Source organism: Antedon mediterranea, chromosome 5 (assembly GCF_964355755.1).
Source record: "Antedon mediterranea chromosome 5, ecAntMedi1.1, whole genome shotgun sequence".
Taxonomy (NCBI): domain Eukaryota; kingdom Metazoa; phylum Echinodermata; class Crinoidea; order Comatulida; family Antedonidae; genus Antedon; species Antedon mediterranea.
Genome location: NC_092674.1, coordinates 23,209,301 through 23,233,664, shown reverse-complemented (window position 1 = coordinate 23,233,664; position 24,364 = coordinate 23,209,301). Strand labels below are relative to the sequence as shown.

The 24,364-nt window shown below is 34.2% G+C and overlaps 2 protein-coding genes across 2 annotated transcripts in view; one reads left to right on the top strand and one right to left on the bottom strand.

Moving 5' to 3' along the window:
* LOC140049645 (E3 ubiquitin-protein ligase HERC2-like) overlaps nucleotides 1–12,262 on the bottom strand; it is a 55,478-nt gene extending 43,216 nt beyond the window's left edge. The window contains exons 1-16 of the mRNA XM_072094590.1: nucleotides 12,175–12,262; nucleotides 11,420–11,527; nucleotides 10,068–10,185; nucleotides 9,061–9,261; nucleotides 8,210–8,426; nucleotides 7,104–7,364; nucleotides 6,157–6,427; nucleotides 5,275–5,439; nucleotides 4,547–4,741; nucleotides 3,708–3,859; nucleotides 2,999–3,156; nucleotides 2,548–2,664; nucleotides 1,927–2,098; nucleotides 1,221–1,494; nucleotides 631–831; nucleotides 235–463 (exon numbers count right to left, since the gene is read on the bottom strand). Of these exons, the coding sequence (XP_071950691.1) occupies nucleotides 235–463; nucleotides 631–831; nucleotides 1,221–1,494; nucleotides 1,927–2,098; nucleotides 2,548–2,664; nucleotides 2,999–3,156; nucleotides 3,708–3,859; nucleotides 4,547–4,741; nucleotides 5,275–5,439; nucleotides 6,157–6,427; nucleotides 7,104–7,364; nucleotides 8,210–8,426; nucleotides 9,061–9,261; nucleotides 10,068–10,185; nucleotides 11,420–11,503 (2,815 nt within the window). The 5' untranslated portion in view covers nucleotides 11,504–11,527; nucleotides 12,175–12,262. The remainder of the gene's footprint in view (nucleotides 1–234; nucleotides 464–630; nucleotides 832–1,220; nucleotides 1,495–1,926; nucleotides 2,099–2,547; nucleotides 2,665–2,998; nucleotides 3,157–3,707; nucleotides 3,860–4,546; nucleotides 4,742–5,274; nucleotides 5,440–6,156; nucleotides 6,428–7,103; nucleotides 7,365–8,209; nucleotides 8,427–9,060; nucleotides 9,262–10,067; nucleotides 10,186–11,419; nucleotides 11,528–12,174) is intronic.
* A 1,841-nt stretch (nucleotides 12,263–14,103) lies between these two features.
* LOC140049638 (TBC1 domain family member 15-like) lies at nucleotides 14,104–21,622 on the top strand. Its single transcript, XM_072094580.1, has 10 exons — nucleotides 14,104–14,843; nucleotides 15,067–15,142; nucleotides 15,241–15,398; nucleotides 15,989–16,151; nucleotides 16,716–16,783; nucleotides 17,791–17,937; nucleotides 18,705–18,795; nucleotides 19,357–19,508; nucleotides 20,256–20,394; nucleotides 21,075–21,622. Exons 1-10 carry the CDS (start codon nucleotides 14,567–14,569, stop codon nucleotides 21,166–21,168), a joined length of 1,365 nt encoding a protein of 454 aa, XP_071950681.1. The 5' UTR covers nucleotides 14,104–14,566; the 3' UTR covers nucleotides 21,169–21,622.
* The last annotated feature ends 2,742 nt before the right edge of the window (nucleotides 21,623–24,364 follow it).

The following is a 24,364-nucleotide window of genomic DNA, read 5'->3' as shown; positions in this document are numbered from 1 at the left end:
CCCATTGGATGGGATGGGGCATATGACACGCAGTGATTACAACAGTAGCTTAAGTGAACCATATACACAGAGATGCAATGGGTTCTTTTACAAGCTAGATGTTCACTGGAATTCCAATTTTAAGTCCTTATCTGAGAAGACTAGCACAAAAACTACATGGCTGAAGACAGCCTTCATGACCTAAGTGAAGAGATTATGAGTGCCACAAAAATTACTCAGAGAGAGATAATATACCTCCACTTGGTAACAGCGCTGATAAAGCCCGAGCTCTCTCCTCTGCAGTAGGTAAAAGCATAGACCATCCACTTTGTAAGGTGGCCTGTGCGGCACTCTGAACAGTAACAATTACACCAGCATTACTGGCCAAGTCAACCACCCGTTGTTTGAGACTTGATAGTAGAGGTCCTCCTAGGCCTAGGCCAAGCTTGTCTGCATCCTCCTGCTGTGAAATTGCTGAATGAAGCTGTGACAAAATTAGTTTAAGTATTAGTTATCAGTAAATGCCAAACTATGCTTACTAACTAGCCTTGTAATATAATCTGCTGCTGCAACTCGCACAAAATAGACATTTTAATAATGAGTGAGAGAGTATACTATACTGTTTTTTCCTACATTTATTTGACAAGTTACCTGTAACCTGAGAAGATTTAGGCCAGCAACTGCCATGCACTCTTTCTCTTGAGGTGGAGGCCAATCACTGTGCCCCTCTAGGCCTTCACACACACGCTGTAGTAACAAATCCAGCTGCTCAAATGTGTTCTTTGTCACATGGCTTACAAAAGGTACTCGTAATGGAATAGACCAGTTACCACTCAAGGTCCATGCATAACTCTATAAAAAAATGTTTAGTTAATTATCTATTTAAATAAAAATTGTTGCAGCCGTTTGATTCATTTTATATTTAAAAACACAATCTAAATCAAGCCTGTAGCTAGGAAACAACCCAAATGTAGTTTTAGGCCTAGAAATTACTATATTGTTGGTGAGAAACTCATCTATGTCAAAAGTATACCATGGGACTTTACTCAGGGAAATGCCTCTATTCGAACGTAAAGTCGGGTCTGGTATTATACCCAAGGTGCTACTATAAATGAATAAATAATAAACAATAACAAAATTAACGAAGTACCTAAGTTGGGACTATACCTACAGTATACATAATTTGCTTTTTTTTTCAGAATTCACAATAAAAAAACATTTTTAATTGAAAATACTATCACCTGTGCATTTCCAGTAGCGATTCCAGTGATAGATTTTCCCTCCAGTGCTGACAGCAGTACTGGTTCTGTTTGGTATTGCTCGGTACATTCTCCCAACTGGCCTTCGTCATTCCTTCCCCAGCAGTATATTTGACCAGTGTCTAATAGTACAAGGGCGTGTGTTTGACCAATGCTTATGTCTATAGCCTTCTTGCCATAGAGACCTTCGACCATCTTAGGGTAGCGTTGATGTTCTTCATTGCCGTGACCTAGCCTATATCCATCCCCCTTTCCCCTATAAAAAATACACAACAAAGAAACTATTACAGAGTAGTGCTGTATTATTATACACGGTTATTATGGAATTTGATTTCACAGTAGAGCTTGGTCCCACCAGGTTGCATTGCATGGTAATTCGACCAATCACGATGGGATGGATCGCCAGAACTGTCACTTGTGATTGGTCAACTTGTTTGCTTTTCGCTTATATCCTTGAATTGTATGTAATATGTAATACAGAAGAACCCATTCTTTGGGACACCACTATTAATAAGAGGCCAGAGAAAAGAAGGATGGACGATTTATTTTTAGCACTAAAGCAAGGGTTTATCTCTATTAAAGGGACACTTTTATGGGCCTTGAAGGTGTCTCCTTAAAAGGGGTTCTACTGACAATTAATAGCACATACACAACAGGGACATTACGCTTATATCATACAAAAACTTACCATGTAAATACATAGCCAGCTTTAGTAATAGCAGCTGAAAAGTGATGACCGCAGAAGACTTTACTGACCTCGTGACCTATGAATTTATCAATAATTTTTGGAACTTTTAAGCTTTCGTTGTTACCATGACCTAACTTGCCAAAGTCACCGTCACCACACGAGTACACCGTTCCTGAAAAAAATAATACAAATAAAACAAATAAATATCATTTGCTATACAAATTTTTGCTTACCAACTGTGTACATCACATATTGTGGCCTGCATGCAATGTACACATAAATCACATTATTTATTGTAGACTTATTTTTTAGTCTATTACAAATGTATGCATACTGGAGAGTGGTTCACAATAATTCATGCTCAAAATGTATGCATAAGTTAGAAAGACGTTTTGGATTTGTACACGTTCTGGTATGGATAAATACACAAGCATTGCCATAGTAATCAGTTACAATTCAGTAAAATCCTTCCTCTATTAAAGGGACACTTTCGTGTGAAACAACAGAAGAAAATATATGTTTTAACACTATGGCCAACCCCCTATTGAGGGGACACGCCAATTAAGGGGACACTTTGTTGGGTTCAACTACAGTGCTATAAAAACCTATTTCTAAACAAACCTTTGTCAGTTACAATGAGTGTGTGTGAATCAAGCAGAGAACCACAAGCAACGTAGGTCACAGTGTGACCTTTTAAACTGGATACAACCATTGGTGTTGTCTGCTCATCATCATTACCTACAAGAGAAGTAATAAATCACACACAATAAATTGGAAAACTTGTAAAACAATTTTATTAGACATGCCCGTCTATTAATAAATTATGTTTACTTATGTCAAAAATTAATTTATCAAATGTATTACCTAAATATGTATGTAGATTTGTAATTTTTATTATGATTTTGAAAGAAGCCATCATTATTTATTGATATACAAATATTGTAACAAATTATGTAAATTTTCTGAGCCTATATATAAATAAATTTCCTGTGCAAAGGGGACAGAACTGATGTTGTAACCTTTAATGTACAGTAATTAAGCTGTTTAGGTATACAGTATTTCAGTTACTCACCATGTCCAAGGCGACCAAAATTTCCCCTACCCCAGGTAAACACCTCCCCATTCACAGTTACAGCAGCACTGTAATTTCTTCCACAAGCCACCTGCACTACTTGTCGTCCTGACTGTTTATTTGGTAGAGATGAGATTAATGTAGGATTCTCACACGAGCTACAAAGAGAAGCAGTATACAATAGAGGAAATTGCAATAAATATTATTTACCAATTAAAATCTTTCTATTCTAGTCAGTCAAAATAAAAAAAACAAGTAAATTCAATTATGGTAAACTATGATAAATTTGCAAAACATTGTATAATTACAGCAATTTAACAGGATGCTGCGCCCCTGAGATCAAAGGGTTTATCTGTGGCTGCGAAACATCAGGTTCACCCCGTTAACCAACACTGCGCCACATAAAATAGGTACAAAAAACAGTACTGTTGGTATTTGTCACAGCCAGACATACAATCAAGGACAGTTACGAGTTCCAATTTTGGCAAGGCAAACTCAGTGTCCTGCTGCCTTGATATAATCAATATGAAAACAATACATAATACAATATAGACCAGAGCCACTATAAAGGGGACACCTTTGGCCCAACAATGTTCCCTCTGAATATGGGTTGTCCATATTGCTTCTTATTAATAGTTTCTCAAAGGAGGAAGGATTCTTTTTAAATTTTAAGGCTGTTTCATTATCATGTGTGTGATAAAATACTTACTTAACGTTACCATGTCCTAGCCTTCCACCATCTCCATTTCCCCAGGAGTACACAAGGCCTTCAGATGACAATGCAAGATAGTGGCGCCCTTCTGAATGACCTGCTATCTGAGTTACAGGTACATCTTCTAATCCTTGCACTAACTGTACAGTCTGTGGACAAAAATGAAGGAGATAGTTAAAGATGCATTGTCCCTTGAAATACAAAAAATGAAGGTAAAAATATTCTAAATTTAAATTGACCATATCAAAGTAATATTAAACTTATTCACTTTAAGTCGAAAATTTGAGCCAAAAACAACAAGTTTACGTAATTAACAGGTAAATTAATTTGATTACATTTCATCTGGAAAATCGCCGTGAGCGAAAGTAAACAAAGATTTCAAACCACGAGTATGCAATTATGCATATGCTAATTAGGTTGAGAATGTTTTTTAACACAGATCGCGAGGAAGTTTTATGATTATGCATACAGAGTAGCCAAACAAGCATGTTGCATTACGAGATATGTTTGATCTGGTGGTCAAAGTTAAGTTTTGAACAAAAAAAACGTCTGTATTTCAGTTTTTTTAATTTTTTTTTTACTAATTTTTGGTGAAAGTTAATAACTATTATGATACTTCAAAATGACCCACTTTTTTTAGAAATCTTTTTTTTATATTTTTTTTTAATGTGTCAAAGGGACAATACATCTTTAATGTGATCGAGAAAACAGTAAAACAAAATGTGATGTGCCCATATGGTCATGATGTTTGGGCACATCACACTTTTTTTGTCAAACTAGTTTGATAGTGTAGACAGAGCTTTATACTAAGACTTTGCATTCGTACAACCACTTACTTTTGAGTCTCCATTTGTTATTTGTTCATAAAGTTTTCCAATTCTGCTGAGCAGAAGTAGGCTTCGTTCAGTGCAGCACATCTGTATAATGCCAAGGTCTGTAATACTCTCCATTAGCTTGGGCTGATCAGATGGCCCTATCCCTTTCACTGCTCCTAGGCCATATATTTCTTGGTTGCCGGCTTGGCTAAGGGTCTACAACAGAAAATCAACAAGAAACTACGTTCAATTAAATTGCATGATAAGTGAGTGTTACTATTATTATAGTTATATTTCAAAATGCAAGATCGTTATCTCAGCTTAAATACCTTGAGTACAGGAAGAAAGGTAAAAACATTGTGAGTGTAAAATATATACAAATTTTTTAAGAGAGAATGTATTATTCAAAACGATATTTACTAGGTCAAAGTTAATGAAAATTTGAGACTTTTACTAGACACCTAAACAACAAATAAAAGAATCTTCTTACAAGCTTAATTACCAATGACAATGGTGTGTTTGTGAAGCTCTGTCTACACTACTGTATCAAACTTTATGCGACTAAAAAATGTGATGTGCCAATATATGGACATGATGTCATATCACTACCATATTTTGGCATATCATTACCATATTTGGGCACATCACACTTTTTTGTCAAACTAGTTTGATAGTGTAGACAGAGCTTAAAGTATGTTAATTAATTACTACAGTATCAATGGCTGTGAGGATGTTATTTCAAGCCTTACCCTTTGGTTTTGTGGTGGTGGTGCATATGCCATACAGAGTCGGTCAAGGTGTGACATGATGATGACAGCAGCTTGGCGTAGATCCACGGAAGCATCATCATCATCTGGGATTGTTAAGTACCGAAGAAAGCATTCCGTTGGGCTAACGATTCCTCCGCTTGTGAACTAATAATTAAATTGAGAATAAATTCACAGAATATACAGTAGAACTTCTATTAAAAGATACGTTTAGGGCCCAACAAAATTCAATTCAACTTTTTTCCAGACAAACTGTCCATTTGAAACATACATACAATACAAAAATAGAAATACAAAGAATTATGTGAGAACCGTCATTGAGAAAGAACCAAGAATCATCTGTTGACATATAGTGCCTCTTTCCACTTAATGAAGGGGGTGTCCCCTGAATAGGGGTTGGTCATAGTGTTAAAACATATATTGCCTGTCAAAAGTGTTCACGTGTTAGGGTGTCCTTAAATAGGGATGTCTCACAGAAGGGGTTCTACTGTATACTTAGTACTTGTCAGGGTCATAAAATAAATACTGAAAATGTTATATTTTGCAAATTACAGTGTCACATATGTATCACATGTGACACTTGTATTATAGGCCATAGGCCTAAACTAACATAAACATAATGTACGCCTGCCTCACATGATACTGTGACACTGTATTACAGAATTTTCCTTTATACTGGATAGATAACGCCATATGTTGAGGTACAGGACAGACTGCTTTGATCATGGTTCTGTTTAACTTTTATGTACTATTTAGTAATTTAACATTTACATTTATTAATTTCTATCAATGATAAACAATACAATGAATGTATATGAAAAAAACTGGTAGTAACAATATTATTTTACTTACATTTCTTTTGACAAGATCAACAAATTTATTCTTAGGACTTGGGATGGCCTGGAACCGTCTGAGTAGGGGTACTAAGGGTGCAGTTGTCCCCCTTGAACTGCTTCTATTGTCAGGCTCTTGCCCACCGCTGTCCCAGAGCCTTAGAAGGAGTAAGACAGCATCAAGAAGGTGCGTCATTGTGCCTCTTTGTATAGCTAGCTCTAGCAGTAGAGCTAGTGCCATGTGTTGGTCGTACACTGGGATGATGTCATTTCCTTTTGCACTGGCACAGGCGTTCAGATCACTGATGGGAAAGAAATTAAATTTACATGTTAGTGGAGGTCTTTGCTTAAAAATACCAGGGGCTTAAGTTCAAATCCTTGCATTGTGTGTGTATGGCACGGCATGTGTATGTTTACGCAAGAATTGTCACCTATTGGGACACTAGGCAGTAATTAGTAATTGGCAATTTTAGCCAAGTTATATTTTTGTTATTTTTTGGTATCAATAAAGAAACTCTTTAAACTTAAAAAATTGGAGTAGAACAAAATGATTTTCTTTATTATATTTAAACTTATTTAATTTAACTTTACAATCACAATTGCGTTAATTATTTTATGTTAGATGCCAAAACTTGAATAGCGAAAGCTGATTTATTTGGTATTTTTTGTTACATTTGTTAATGACATTTCTATATTATGTTACAAATGTTATAAAAGTGACAAATAAAGTATTTACACAGATATTGGATCTGTGCTAAACAATATGTCTTGATTATAAAGAGGTATGAGAAAATTCACAAATTTGAATGTTTGTTTTGAGTATGGCATCAACAAAAAAATGGCAAGAAAGTCATTCTGAATTCCTTAACTGTGACTGTACGAATGGAGTGACAAAAAATATAAAAACAATAAGCTTATGTCACTATCTATGCATGCCACCTCTGCTTTTCTAAAAATTAAACCAATAAAGTTACTAACCCAACAACAACACTTTTCAAGAATTCGGTAGCCTTCTCCACGACTTCAGACCACACACTTGACATAGATGAATCATCAAACAGCGTGGCTTCTGGTAGAGACTGGAGAGCCTCAAGAGCATCATGCAGTAACTCAGAGCATAGGTCCGAATCCTCTCCTGATCTCCATGCTCGTCGTAAGAAGGCGAAAGCAAATGATAATGCTGTCCTTGCTCCTACTCTAGCCAGGGAAGTAGTGGCCTTCTCGGTTATCTTTTTAGGTCTAAATTTAAAAAAAAACACAAAATCTTATCTTGCTATTCTAAACTGTAATTTTGTTTTCACAGAGCAAACAAGCATTTACTATTATTATAACTACCTTTTTTTAATAAGAGGTTAGGCATTGTCTTTTGGCAATTGCAGATGTGCTACAAATTGTCCTCCTCTACAAATTCAGGACTGCTGTAGGTGTGCTTTTTCTTATCTTGGTGTGAAGATTTACTAATTTGAAGCCATGTAAATGGCATACCTCAAAGGCATTTTAGGAGTTTGTGTGCTGTTTGTGTCTTGGTGTGTAGATTATTAATTTTAAGTGTGCTGTAAATGGCACATCTCAAGGGCACTTTGGAGTTTGTTAGGCGAATGAATGCACTTGCACAGTTCAACAGACAAGGCCTGGGAGGTTTTGATTTGCGACAAACGACAACATATACATTGATGTGTCGCCAGTCGTCAACCTAAACACCACCAAAATTGTGCAAAAAAACTGTTAGAGCAAGGAAGAATGTTTCAACTCCCTTACAAGCGCAAAATTAATTGAAATGACCTAACTTGTTCCTAGGTTGTCGTAAATCGGAAGCCCTCTAAATTAATTAATCAATTGTTTATACTGTATAGAAGTACATTTTTTTAAACGATAAGATGGTGAAAATGAGAAAAAGTTGCCCAAACAGAGATTAGAATCTGGAACCTTCTGCTTAATATACAGATGTCCTAGCCATTAGACCACTGGGGCTTTATTTACTTATTTATATAAAGCTCTGTCTACACTATCAAACTTTATGTGACAAACAAATGTGATGTGAGCATATATTTTTTGTAGTGTAGACAAAGCTTAAGGCAACTTACAGTTTAATGTGCTTAGATGTTGTCGTTGACTGAACCATGTTTACAGCAACCGTGATCTGGTCTGGATTGTGTCGAGAGAGGGCGATAAAGTACCTCTTGAGAACCATCAGGCGTTGATGTAAATGAATGGAAGAGATCGTGGTGAGGGCAGCTTGGCACGCTAACTGATGCTGCTCATATAATAATGATGATAAACATTCTTTTAGCTGACTTGAATCTAAAAAAAGACAATAAAGACTAGTTTTGAGGATCTGGTAGTAATGGATGAGTAATTTATAATATAAATAAAGATGTATGTATTGTCAGATCACCCAAAGAAAAAATAAAGATGAATAAAATCAAACTTTGAATAGGCTAGTTGTAGTTCTACTTAAAGATGTATTGTCCCCCCAAAACATGAAAAATGAAGATTAATAAAATCAGACTTTAAATAGACCATTTTGCAGTTTTAATAAGTTATTCAATCTGTAAAAAGAAGCATACGTATGTATAAAAAGACAAAAGAAACATTTAATTTTAACCAAAAACCATTGTCTGACACTGACAGACAATTCAAGTATTTTTTGTTTTAAATTACATTTTTTCAGGTAAATAATTTTTTCTTTAATCCAGTTTTTGGTCAAAGTGAATAACTATTATGCGACATTAAAATATTTCGCTTATAAAAAAAGTTCAATTTAAACCCCAAAAAAAACAATGACTTCAAGACAAATTTAAATTATAGTTATTGAATCCGAGATATAACTTTTTAAAGACATGGTCGCCCAGTATTTGACAAGAACTCCATTCAATGATTCTGAAACATTAGCGCGGCATTAACCATGAGACTCCTGTTTTTGTGCGTCACCTACCTGGTTGCCGTCCCCATGTCCAGGATTCTGTAAAAGACACAGCGGGTGATGGAAGCTTGTTCTGTTCTTCTTTACGTTCTTTCTCTTCCTGATCGAGGTCCTGACAAAAAGGACAGTTACAGCCATTGGTTGGACCGCAAATGGAATTGCAGCAGCTACAAGGCAGTAAACGTAGACCACAGTAGTACTTTCCACTTTCACCTATCAGAAATTAATAATTTAATAATAAAAATTGAAGATAAATTCATAAACAGGCGTAATAGTGCATGACTGCATATCAAATTGCAGCCGCCATCTTGTTGGTTTCCTATCCATGAAGAATTATTTTTCTAATGGCGATAACATTAGAGTCCGCCCTCTAAACCAATCTATATATCGATGGAATAAACATAAACATTTCCAAAATTAAAAAAAAAAGCAAAGTCTCTAGTCCCTAGTCTAGCCCTAGAAAATTTGAAAAATTGTATTGTATCAAAGAATACCCATATCAAACCACTAGTAATAAACTTTGATAAGCGTTAACTTCTTGATATTGTTGTTGTTCTTTACCAAACAGCTTTTTTTAGAAGAATAACAAACAGACTTCCAATTCTATCTTATTATAGTGTCATATGGTGTGTACCGAATACCCTATTCACATCAGCATAAATTGTAACTTACTTGTGACAAGTTGTAACCAGGATTTATTACATGCTTATTCACGCATACGTGAACAGTGAGAAATCTTGAGAGAAAGCATAGTTGCGAGCTACATTATTTGATTACTATCAAATTGGTCTCATTCATGCACACAGCAACATCTCAAGACATCTCAAAACAGGCCTCTCATCGTGTTTTTCAACGGACCTGTGAAATCTTTGGAGATTTTCCTTGAAATTGTCTTCACATTAATATGCAAACCTGGTTACAAGTTGTTACTTTTTGCAGGTGTGAAAAGGGTATTATTTGAATTTTGAAATTGTTTTGAAAACAAAGTTAACTTTATCCTAACAATTCTTTTAACATACCTTTTTTACACGGTACCCCTGTCGAGTTTAATATTACTTCTGTATTGTCAGTGATAACTTCTCCATCTTTCACTAATTCATTCCATAGCCGACTTAAACCATCAATAGAAAATACAAGCTGTGGAATTAAAGAAAGTATATAATGAAATCAGAGAGGTGGGAGGAGCAAGTGGATGGCTTCTGTAGTAACATAGAGGTATTAATTGTTATTATTATTTATATGATAATCTCTATACGGCTTTACCACATTGAAACATGGTTCTTATCAGATCAACGAAGTTAGGCAACCATGGGCCTGGTTAGAGGATTATAAGGTGCTGTATATGGAGCTGGGGTCTCTTTAGGCGTTTGAAATCAGCACTGCTGACTCTTATGACAGCAGATGCATCTCGTATCTGTCTCGGATGTATTGGCCTATGACTTTCTTTTGGTCAAGGTGGGCACTGGACGAGAGAAGCCCTTGATCAATGATAAGACCAAAATGCTATTTTTCATTTTATTTTATTCATCAAAAAAAATAAAATGCATAAAAGATGAAAAGGATCAACAACAAAAAGCTAAAAGCTTGTACAGGGTTGAAGACCTAAAATAGTAATTACCTAAGCATTTTAATGTGACATGCAAAAAAAAACAGAGTTCCAAGAAAAATAGTGGAATGGAAAATGAAGAAAATACTATAATAAAATAAAGCTTAGTGAAGAAATAATTTCCAAAGGAAAAACACAGACAAAACCAGCATGGCAATTGGCCTATCACGAAACAATAAGGCTGATGAGTGGGAACCATGTGGGAACCAACCCAAGTTCTGTGTGTTTACACAAAGATGTTAAAGATGTATTGTTTCCAAAAAACAATAGAAATGAAGATTAATAAAATCTTTGAACAAGCCATGTTTTAAATCAAGTTATTCAATCACTTATGGGTCTTTCACACCTGTTCCGGTCCAACGAAGCGAACATCAATGTTTCGTTTTCACGACGCTCCACACAGCTATGCGCCAGTCATTATGCGCATAGCCGCGTGCAAAGGAAACATTGACCTTTGATTGGTTTTTCCGGCACTGGACCGGAACCGTGCCTTTATGCATGGAAAGAATCAAACAAAACTTTCACTCATAAAAAGACTAAATATTTAATAATTTAATCAAAAACGTATTGCCTATTTTTGGCTATAAATTACATTTTTTTTCATGTAAATAATGTTTTCAGATCTAATTGTTTGGTCAAAGTGAATAACTATTATGTGACATTAAAATGGTAAAAATAATGTTTAAAAATTACTTTTTTAGTGGAAAAATACTTTACTATACTATATTTTTATTCAAATAAATATGGTATTGGTATGTACAGTACCTGAATATCAGTTTTCAACCATTTTGAATCTAATCGTTGCTGCGTATGCAAGATAGCCTTACTCTGGATTAGGCCTACACTCATGTTGCTCTATCTTCCAGTACACATCTTAATAAAAAAGAAAATAATTTCAATCATATTAATAATCAATCTATATCCCGCTGGCGCAGATTCTAGCGGGAATACTCTGTCATGATTCATTTCAGTTCATTCGTTCATTATTATTATTAAGATATGTTTTATTGTACTGTACGATTAGAAAAGCATTGAATAAACCATAGTCTATAGGTGCATGTGCAACATTAAAAACGTTGTCAAAACCTTTGGACTATAACAATATATAGACCCTAGGCCTAGCTAGATTAGAATGCATGTCAGTTAGCCCTAGGGCTACAGTAGTGGGTAACTAAACTATAATAATTTTCTTAGGCCTAAGTTATATATATTATACTTATAATAATATAAATATGGAGGGCCTCAATGACTCAATCAATAAATAACAAGTTTAGGATAGGCCTAGGCCTACTAGCTAGGCCGGGCCTAGGATTGGTAGGACGTATATGACGGATCGTACAGTATATAACCACATAATATGTGATTATAGCACGGTTCGGACGCAACGACAGGTGCCAAGGTAGGCCTAGCCCTTCAAAAGGGAAGGTCAAGAAAACGAGTTTTATTTGTTTCTTAGAATATATTTGCTACTAGTTTACCAATTAGATTTAAATCATAAAAACAAAAGAAAGTATCACTACCTCTTAATTATAATTTAATGTCCGTCATTCCGTTTTATATCGTATTCATTTCTACTATTCAAGGTAAAAACCCAGAATTAGATATCGCGACGGGGCGAATGATGGCGATGACTGAATGATCGCATGGGCCGGACACTGAGGGGGTGATTTAGTCTGGGCTCCAGACGGAGTTTTTTCTTAATACTGTATTAGTAAAAATATAAATATTTTTGCACATATGGCGTTTCATACGTGTATTACTTGAGTTTGGATAAAAATCGCGGTCGAAATAAAAACAAATAAATAAAAAAAAAAACAATACAGACTTGGGGCAAGTCTAGGGGTGATTCATCTTTTTAAAAAAATTATCTCTTTTTTCATTTTTTTCAAAGCTTTGAATAAAATAAAGAGATAAAATTTTATAATGTCTAAGCCAGGCTATAACATTAAATCCATAAAAATCATCAACTGGAGAGCTGAGAGGAATTTACAACTCTTTAATCGGAAGACAAATGACTACTAAATATGTTGTACTTTTTAAATAATTGTATGCGTTTTATGTGTTGTGTTAATGGTGGTACCGTTATGTTCTCTTCTCTTCTTTTTTATTTTTGGGGGTCATTGTGAGACAAGTTTAACTTCTAATTTTGATCCCTAGAATGGTTTTATATAAATTGTTGATTATTGTGTATTGTTATAATATAGTTTGTGTATGAAAAAATTGACCATTTTAAAATAAATGTTTATTGAACTTGAAGACACAAGGCAACCTTCCTTGAATTGAAATTGAGAACCGGCCCTTATCATATCTTTCCTTTTTTCGCGTACCGTAATGAGGATGGGTGAGGTTTGGTGTTGGCGTTGCGGGGACTCTACGGGAGATCCCCCCGTCGGATTTTTTAATTGACAATTACCCCTCTGGTACCAAGGGGTACCTAAAATAGACGTTTCATTCATGTCATAAACTGATTAACTGATAATAAATAAACTGATTTAACCGACTGATCTATTTATTTTTAGGCCTCTATCTACTGTACTCCTGACATTTCAAAGTAGGCCTATAAGTGCAGCTAGCTCCGAGAGTTTCAAAATGTTTTTAGCTCAGCCCCAACCATCCATAGGGTCATAGGTCATGGATATTTATAATTTTCGTTTCATATTTCCAAGTAGTATACTGTACATGCATTTTCCGGGGACCGTACCTAGCAGTTCTATTTTTCAAACTGTTCATACAGTACAGATCAGTCCCGCAATTTTAGCACCCATGAAAGCAACCAGTCACACTCCTCTGAGATTAATACCTTGACCCGACCGTGAGTACAGTACGTTTTACCTTTACGTATACTTATTTTCTATAATAAAATTACCCGGTAACGATACCAATTTTGGTTGTACTTTGAGCACAGTGATAATAAATAGGATATAGTTTAGCACTGTGCGCTACTATACCCATTTTGGTTGTACTTGAGCACGGTGATGATAATAGGATATAGTTAGCACTGTGCGCTACTAACTATACCCATTTTGGTTGTACTTGGGCACGGTGATGATAAATAGGATTTAGTTTAGCACTGTGCGCTACTATACCTATTTCGGTTGTACTTGAGAGCAGAGTGATAATAAATAGGATTTAGTGTTGCACTGTGCGCTACTAACTAAATTTAGTTTAGCACTCTGCGCTACCATACCTATTTTGGTTTACTTGCGCACAGGGATAATAAATAGGATTTAGTTTAGCACTGTGCGCTAGTATACCCATTTTGGTTGTAGTTGCGCACAGGCTGTGATAATAAATAGGATTTAGTTTATCACTTGTGCTATAAAAAACGCGATAAAAACGCACGAGTCATCATTTTAGTCTAAAAAATAATACTTGCTTGTCAACATCATCTCTTCAATAAGAAAACTAGATTTCAAGATAAATGGGGTTATCTGGTTTAAACCCGGAGCTCACCTTTAATTTAAAGTTTAGACTTTCATTATGTAGCGCCCTCTAGCCTTGTTTTTACGCAGTTTGTTTTTATTTCGCGAATATCGGCGACGATGGTGGTGGACGTAATGGAGCGGACGTGCTTTGATTAAAACCTGTAGTGTGTCAGCAGGTATTGTCTGAGTCATTCTAACACATGCTGTTATAAAGATTGACGAACAAAGATTATTCATTTGTAGTGTTTTTTTTTCCAGTTTAACTTCACCTTTTTCTAATAATTAAAGTGTCTAGCTAGGAGGCCTAGCTAGAGGCTAGTATAGTAAACTAGTTTATAGTAGGCCGAAGAGTAGAAAGGGTTGATTGATTGACTGTCCACAACACGCGGAGCAACAGGTCTGGCGCTAGCTGAAGAACCATCATAAAGAGTGGTCACGGGACCAAGGCTAGGCCTATTTGACAAAGCAACTTATCGTTTTGTATTAAATGGCCAAGCTGGGTAGAAATTTGTTTCGAAACAATAACAACAACAAGAAAATGTCTGAGAGTCGAGAAAAAGATGAGGAATTTGTCTTTGTGTATAGATCAACTAGTTTTGATAGTTCTTATGAGCAGATTCTTCCTGAAAGATGGCAAAGATCTGTCTCAGAGGATCAAGGAACTCTAAGAACAGATCCTTTGGACAAGGAGACATTCGAGTCATATTTAGATACAGATGGTCGGCTAGTCGACGAACATTTATTAAGAGAAGCAGTATTCCGTGGTGAGTTTTTAGAGATACTTTTTTAAATTACTATAGTCATACTACTGATCTATAGACATTTTTTGGAGGACCATAAATTCATATATTAAAAATGTGTCATTTAACAAATTTTGTTTGATCAAATAAATGAGGAGCGCTATGTACAATTTTGTAAAATTTATGTTTAAATCCTTTCAGAAAATATAAATAAAATTTTTAACAGATTTTATAATCTTTTATATAGGTGGAGTTGAAAAAGAAATAAGAAGTGAAGTTTGGAAGTTTCTTTTTGGACTTTATCCTTTCCAGTCAACAAGAAGGTAAAGTATGGATGCTAAAGGTAATAGCACTTTTGTGAATTGACCATCGTTATTAAATATAGTATACAGTAGTAACGCAATACATTTTATTTTCACAGAGAACGAGAAACAATGAAACTAGAATATTATTTTAAATATCAAGCGTTGAAGGAAAGATGGAAGAAAGTGTTGACGCTCTTGAGTCCGCCAGGATCCGAAGACGAGATCGACATGCATAAAAACTACATGTCACTACAGACAGACAGACAAAATTGCAGTAAGTATTGTCAAGTCTCTCTGTAAAATACATTGGGTCAGGCATTAAACCAGCTGTGGATACTGCCATCACACCATTCGATGATAATCAACATGATGATTGTGGGAACTCATAAACAATGAAGATGAAATACATTATGGATTTTGGTAAACTTTGATTTGATGTGCAAACACTCGCACACTGTGTCACATACAGTAAGTGGCAGTCTGCAGTAGCTAGGTTTAGACCAGTTAGGTCTAGACCTGGTTATGCCTAGACTAAGTTAGGTCAACATTGATGGTAAGACTGTTCAAAACTGTTCCATTTTCTCCCATCAATCTTAGTTCTAGATAAAATAGCTGATTAATTGAAAACAATTTTTACTATACAGTAGAACATAGGCATGTTATAAAACCAATAGTGAATGGGTTATTTTCATTAAATAGGGAGAATATTTTCATTGTTAAAAACTTTTCACTGGGTACATTGACAACAGTCTTTCTGTCAACTCATGAAAATACTCTGCTCATTCAACTCAAAATGTCATTCTTGAATAATTAAAAGTACTAGTAAAAATATATAAAAACTGGTATTTTTTTCAATAATTTCAGATAATGTACAAATAGATGAAACACACAAAGAAGTATTAAAATTCCAAGGAGATATTTATGCAAATAGACAGCCACTCAGCAATTCTGATAAGTTAATGAAAAAGTACATACGAATCATCGACAAAGACGTACCACGGACAGACAGAGACCATCCACTATTTGCGTATGTTTGTTTAAAGATATTGTCCACCTGAAAAAAATAATTGTTGAATAGGACATTTTAATGTTACATAATTAACAGTTATTCACTTTCATCTAAAATGTGATCAATGATACAGATTTCTTTTATTTTCCAATATAATGTAAATTACAGTGGTCATATCTTGGCTTGCCTAAAATAAAAATGAGGGGAAAAAAGAACTATCCAACAAATATTTTGTTATAATGTCAAATCCCAGCTTGATAACAAAATTATGTACATTAAAAACTGTAGTTTAAAACCAAAAATGTAACTGCAACAACTTTATCAAAACTGCAAAATGGCCTTGTCAAAGTCTGATTTTATTAATCTTTATTTTTCATCACATCTCAAAATCTAACATTTCTTAAGCTCTGTGTATGCTATCAACATTTATGTGACAACAAAATGCGATGTGCCTATATATGGACATGATGATTTCATATTACTACCATATTTGGGCACATCATACTTTTTTTGTCAAACAGAGCCAATTTAATCTTAATAAACATCTTGATTTTAAATTGATTTATTGTAATATTTGTTTAGAGGTGACCAGAACCCAAACCTTGTCCTTCTTCGTGACATTCTCATTACGTTTGCTGTCTTCCATCCAGGTATGTGTATAATGTGAATAGTTGATATATTTTTTAAGATGACGTGACATGCCAGAAAACAAGAGGTCATGTAAAAAAGACAGGGCTCATATTTTGCATACGGTACAGAGCAATTATATACTCTTCACTCTACAGCTTGATTTTCGGTGTTACATTATTTATCAGCCTATTGTTTGGCCCAACAAGCTAGCCATCAGTGGTGTAACACACATGGTAAAGGCCCCTGATTTAACACTCCTAAGGGCCCTCCAATGCTGAGCATTGGGCTGCTCATGCTCTGAGGCCCCTAGGTTTAGCCAGTGAGCGCTCATAGCCATTACATCACTGCTAACCATTGAATAGAACCATTTAATTGAATATACTCTTACATTGTATGAACAAAATTGCCAATACCACAAGATACAAAATCAACAACCAAATGTTTTATGAAATAAATGGGTTGTACTGTTATATAAGTGTTTATATTGTAAAATAAACATTAGAAATTTAATATCAGGAATAACATTTACTTGACTTCCTGAATTTTCTTTTCGTTTATTCTCTGACCGTTTGTGGATCTTTTGTTACATAGAGTTCATGTGTTTTTTTCTAGTTTGGAACCTTTTTGTTATTTTACATGATTGTGATTGATGATCAATATCTGAGACTGCCATAATGATGTTTGATTTTATCTTTATTTTTCATGTTTTGGGGAAGATTACTATGGAAAGCCAAAGCCAACAAAAATTTCAACAACTAATACTATACAAACATATACAAAAACATACTACAAACACAATGCACTAATACAAATACAACATACAAAAACATACTATTACGAACAAACTCGTAGAAACATGTTGTTCTTTTTTGTGCTTGTCTTTGGTGGTCTTTTTCTATGAGTACACTGTGTGTTTGTTACAGTATGTGGTGTGTTTGTAATAGTACCTTGTGTATTTGTAATTGTATTTTGGCAGATTTTGCTTTCCATAGAAAGATTTGATTATCTTCTTGATTTTCAATTTTAGATGTAACTTATGCTCAAGGAATGAACGACATTCTCAGTCGATTTCTAGTAGTGCTGCAGGATGAAGTCGAGGCGTACTGGTGTTTTACGCTCTACTTAGAAAACGTCTATACAGATTTCTTAGAATCGGGTATGACCAGAAAGTTAGGTAAGGTCAAGAACCTTTAAAAATTAACTGTTGTGCTATGAGAATGAGGGGCTGTGAGGGGTTGTCATGGCTGAGCGGGTAGCATGTGCGAACTCTAACCCTTTGCCTATGAATTTGAGTCGGCATTCTAGACTTAAAAATCTTGCTTTTGATTAATGAAATAACCTCTTTGTTCAACAATACACTCAATAATACTATATAGGACATTTTTTCTTTAAAACGTGTGTAATTAAAGCTCTGTCTACACTAACAAACTTTATGTTACAAAAAAAATTTGATGTTCCCATATATGGACATGATGATGTCATATCAATACCATATTTGGGCATATTATAGTTTGATAGTTCTGAGTGGTCATGTCTTATGATGATGATGATGAATGGAACAACTTCTAAGATCGGCAAAAATCAATCCAGATGAAACAATTAAGACATTTCAATGTATGATTATCTTGAAATATCTCCCAATTTATATCATAATTGCAACTCCACTAGTGTATTTGCTTGACATCAAGGAAATTAAAATTTAGTTAATAGTTAACTGGCTGTAGTGAACATTTTGAAAACTTAAGTGGCTTAAAAGTGCTCCATCTAATAATTCTACAATGCTTAAAACTGTTGCAACAATGAAGAGTGAAATTACATATTACATTAAGAGTGAAATTGTAATTTTGCTTTTCCCTGGTTGCAATAAAGAATTTTAATTTTAATTCCTAATGGTATTCATATTTCAATTAATAATTTTAATATATATTTTTTTTATTTCAGATTTGTTAAGAGATCTTTTAACTGAGATAGATTTAGAATTAATGCAACATCTCGACTCTCTAGAAGTGGGGGATCTCATGTTTTGCCACAGGTATAGTATTAGTATTTATGCATATTTTAATTTTGATATCTACTCGCCTTCTTCCCCTCAATATCTGGATCCACTGCATGAATGCACAGGTTCACTATATAATGTTAATGTATTTGTATAGTGCATTCCCCGAACAATGTCCTCAATGCGCTGTCGACTTATATGTTACAATTAATACAAGCTTCTCCAACTATGCCGATATTTCGTCAGTCAACCTCAATACAGGTTTGATGATTTCAAGGTGCAGGTGACGGCCGATGACACATCAAATGACCTGACCTAGGTCAGTCATCACAAATTGAAAGTTTTCTATTGATGCTGTACCATAGAGGGCTTAAATTTCTCAATCCTCAATCAAACTGAAGACTATTACAGTATATAATTTTATATACAGTAGATCTCCTATTAGGGGTACACCCTCAGACCAATAAGGTGTCCCCTGAATAGAGGTTGATTGTAGCATTGCTCCTTTTTCATTTCAGTGTTCAGTGTCCCCTTAATAGAATGTTCCAAAGGGTTTTACTGTAATTGTACTTATTTTATAATGTGTCTTTTACATAGGTGGCTACTACTATCATTCAAGAGAGAGTTTAAATTTGATGATGCTGTCTACTTGTTTGAAATCATCAGCAGTCACCATTTGGAGTTGTCTTCCTTGGAGGCAGAACGTGTGTGCCAGCAAGAAATTGCCAAAGACTTCCAGCGATCAGCGGGTAAAGTAGACAAACAGTAGTTTTCATTTGTAGAAATTTTTATCAGAATATTCATAATTATTATGTATTATAAATACTTGCAAAAGTGCTATAAAAAATTGAATTTTAAGTTTAAGGGGTTTTTCCAAAACAGTCAATACATTATTTCTCATTTTTATTAGAATTTTCATAAATTATCTTTTAAATTATAAGTATAAATAAATACTTGAAATTGCCCCTTAAAGAAATAGAATTTGAAGTTTGATGTAAAAATAGCGAAATTTGTACAACAAAATCTCTAAAGTATTTCTCCTGATATTTCCAGTCAGCCTCTTGCTAAGGTGTAATTTATTCAAATTGTTTTGGGAAAAAATATATATTTAATATTTATTGGGGGACAGTAGTTTAACTAAATGTGTAAAAAGATGTTGCCCAACACATTTTCCTTTTTATTATGCAGAGAAAACACCTGCCATACAGTACCCATTGTCTATTATAGATGCTTACGCATTAGATTAATAGCACCCTCTATTACGTATTAGTTTGATTTAATAAAAATTTATTTATTTAAGTTATAGCACCGTCACTTGTTCAATTCAGTTGTTCTTTATCTTCCACATACAACACATTAAATACATACATGGAGGATGCATATTTTAAGATATGTGCTGTGCTTTCATAAATCCTCTTATTCATAATTTTAAAATTTAAATGTCTGAAACTAAATACTATCATAGTAACGAACTTAATTACTTGTTTTCTTGATAGGTAAAGAACGCAATAATTGTGCAAACATGAACAAAGACTTTACTTTTGAGCTGTTCCTCAGTGCTACCATTCTAAAACGCAATCGTGCTAAGCTCCTCAAATGCCTAGATGCTGCTGCCGTGTTCCAGTGTGTCAGTAGGTAAGTGATCTACTCATTCATTTTGGTAAAGAGAGACAAGAGAGTTGGAACCTCTGCTGTGAAAAGAGAAAACAGATTGAGAATCATGATTCAGGGGCCAAATCAAATTACATGGGATTTATGTATTTTTGCCCTGCGCAGTGCATGCGCACAAATGTGATACAACGCTTAAAATATAGCCTGAAATGTGCTCTTATTAGTCAAAATTCTTTTTTTCAATCAGGCATAAACTATTTATTATGTAATCAAAATTTGATGGAGTATTTCGATTTCCCAAGACCTAGGACCAGTGGACTGTACCACGTTGGTCGTTGACCAAAAATGTCCAGTTGTTCTATACTGGGACCTAGGCAAACTATTATCTAATTATGATTTCCGGTTATGAATAACTGAAAATGTGATTTTTTCAATTGTGCATAAACTATTATTATGTAATCCAAATTTGATGGAGTATTTCTGATTATTTGATTATTTATATCTATGTTGAACATACTTTTTTAACATAATTTGGCTATTTTAGACTGAAAAACAGAGAATAAAAAAATGGACAAACACACAAAATACAGACAAATAAACTAGTTGCTCACATAACCTACTCCTTGACAGAGGTAATTCTCATATACTGTAATGCAATAAAATGCTAGTTTAAAATCGCTAAAACTTTACAATTTATTTTGTAGTTTAACAAAACAAATGGAGGTGAAAGTATTACTTATTGAGGGTGAAAAACTGTTGTTAAGTTACTGCCGAAAGTCTGTTCGAGAAGTACTATGAAATATGAGAGTGAACCAGAAAGCTGTTGTAGGTAGGAAAGAAATATGAAAAGAGGCGTATGATGAAAGAGGCTTTTATTAATAGCTGAGCTATACGTACAATATTAGGGCTAAAAAACTACTCTTGTTTACTTACTGCTAACCTATTATGACCAAATTATTCGCCAAAAAAGGTGGTTTTTTTTACTCTGTAATGAGAATACAGTAGTTGCAATACTATATATACATACCCATATTTATTTGAATAAACTACCTGGGGAGTTTTTAGTAGGCATTTTTTTGTTAAGAACAATCTCAACGCTAAAAATACTCCGTTAAAAAAGTACTCAACGGAAAAACTACTCAACGGTACACTCGAATACGAGTAAATGGTCCCTTTAAATTCAAAATATTTTAAATAATGGCAGCAGTTGTTTTTTCAAAATTGAGGCAAAAAGCAGAAAAGGATTTTTATAGCACAGGGAATAATTTCGCCAGTGTAGCATAGCAAAAAGCTATACAAAACAACCTTATTGCTACACATTTCTAAAATTGTGTAGCAAAAAAGACAATACAAAACTATGTTTCTCGACTAAAAAATCAGTTTGATTAGCAATAATTGCTAAACAAAATTTTAAAATGAAATTTTTCCCTGTAGCATAGTTGATTATCTTGCATTTGTAGACGATATCGTTCATTTCTATTTATGTTTAATCTTTCCAACATTTTCTACATTCCAATGTAAATAGGATATGCATATGCTGCAATCAAATTGTAATTTTGGCGACAACTCTATTATTAACATTAAAACTTATGAATATCAATTCCAGGTGTAATTATATTGGAATCATAGCGGTATTATATAACTAGAGCATCAACCACTGTACTGTAGGTGGTGGCCATGTCGTATCTGTAGAATACGCTTGCATAGATGCGCTCAGCAGGCAATGCAATGGTCCCTCTACATGCTGTTTCGGTTTAAAGTAAGCAGTTTGGGGGCATTTCAGTCACAGAGTTTAGATTAATAATTGCATTCCAGTGGTGCCTCAACCAAAATATATATTTAAAATTTTTTTAATCTTTAAAAAAGTTGGACATAGCAAATAGAGTAGTAAAACCCCTATTAGCAAAACACTTTAGGATGCAACAATGTGTCCATTTAGTAGGGTATTCCCTGAATAGGTGTTGGCTCTAGTGTTAAAGAATATTTCTTCTTGTTTTTTTTCTGGAAAATTCCTTGAATTCCTTGTCAAAAGGAGGAGTTCTATTGTATTATGGACAATCTATAATTGAAATATTAAAAATGCTGCATTTTGTAAATTGTAGGCCTACAAGTTAGTTAAATGTTTAAAAGTTATAGTCCTACCAGCAGGTCATTAGCATTTGCTCGTTGTATGGCACGCTCATGAGCATTCGGGGTTTGTATGGCATGCTCATGAGCATTCAGGCTTTGTATGGCATGCTCATGAGCATTCGGTCTTTGTATGGCACGCTCATGAGCATTTGGGCTTTTTATGGCATTCTCATGAACATTCGGTCTTTGTATGGCACCCTCATGAACATTCGGTCTTTGTATGGCATGCTCATGAGCATTTGGGGTTTGTATGGCACGCTCATGAGCATTCACTGAACTAAAGTACAGTAGTTTATTATTTATTATACAAACTTTTAATTTATACACTCTGGCAATACTTTCCTTGTTTAAAATGCTAAGCCTACTAGATTGTACAGAATTAGTAACTGATTCATAGATTGCATTTTCTTGTATTTATCAGTGTTTTGCAGAATTTCGGCATAAGTTAAAAAACTCCATATATGTCCATGCTACACTGTATTAACATACCATAATACTTCTGTTTTTGTGCTCTAAAGGCTTTTAAATAGTGCTCCAAATTAACAGTCCACTGTATACATGTGTACACTGTGTTTTTGCATAAGACTAGAAATTTACAATTTACTCTAAGTTTGTACATTCCTATCACCCATAGGACGTGATTGGTACAATATTTGTTTATAAATTTAAGTTCCTATATACTGTATTACTATGCTATATAAGCTGATGCTTAAAGATGTATTGTCCCCCTGAAAAAAATTATTCTTAAAAATTTTTTGTTGAACATGCTATTCTATTTTAATGTCACCTAATAGTTATCCACTTTGACCAAAAATTAAATCGAAAAATATATATATTTACCTAAAAATCTGTAAATTAAAGCAAGAAATAGTCAATTGGCTGCTAGCCATTATTTGAATTTAACCATTTATTTTGTCATTTTGTAAGTAAGTGAAAACATTTGTTTTTTCCATTTTTTTTTTGCTATTGAAGTGATTAACTTTAAGTCTGATTTTATTAATCTTTATTTTTCATGTTTTAGTCACGTGCAACCCGACTCTATAGCTCACTATGTCGGTCGGTTGATCGGTCGGTTGGTTGGTAAAACTTTGAGCACGCGACTGCAGCCATGTATATGGCCTTGTTGGGGGACAATACATCTTTAAACAAATGTTAAATTATCTCATTTTAAGAATATCTTAGAATTTTGAATAGAAATGGAAAATAGATAATAATTTATTTGTAATAGTAATATTATTACACTATTACACATTGTGCTAATGTGCTAACATCCTCAACTCGATTATGCTGTCCAAACAAATGTAATTATATGATTTAAATTCGCAAAGATTTAAAATAAAATGTATATTAAATGCCAAAATGATTTTTTATGGTACTACCTGTCAACAAAAATGTAATTAATTTATTTAAAAAGTTGTGATTTTGTTTATAAATATATGTATAATGGCAATCTTCAGGGTTCACAATTATTAGCAAAGTTGCAATAAAATAACGTTTGTGTTTATGCTAATAATTGTTGTTTTATATCTTCGTCTTCTTTTTTTTCATTAGTAATAGTAGTTTTTGTTGCCATAACATCATCGATGTTATTACCATGTTTTACAGTAATACTCCTCACTTCTGTCATCTTTGTTAACGCTATTTATAATCATTTCGTCATCATTGGCCAATAAGATCTTTCGATTTCCCACGACCTTGGACCAGTGTACTGTACGACGTTAGTCGTTGCTTAGACTAAAAATGTCTACCTGTTCCATTCTTGGACTTGGGCAATCTAACAACTAGATGATGAGCTCCGGATATCAAAGGATTTATATGTGGCAGCGACACGATCAGTCCCTTAACAGACACCGCGGGCCATGCA

What these genes read in the sequence shown, in the direction of transcription:
- LOC140049638 (XM_072094580.1), top strand. Translation starts at nt 14,567, where the DNA reads ATGGCCAAGCTGGGTAGAAATTTGTTTCGAAACAATAACAACAACAAG. An exon ending in AAGAGAAGCAGTATTCCGTG is followed by an intron (nt 14,844 to 15,066) that starts GTGAGTTTTTAG and finishes TCTTTTATATAG; the next exon opens with GTGGAGTTGAAAAAGAAATA. An exon ending in GACAGACAGACAAAATTGCA is followed by an intron (nt 15,399 to 15,988) that starts GTAAGTATTGTC and finishes CAATAATTTCAG; the next exon opens with ATAATGTACAAATAGATGAA.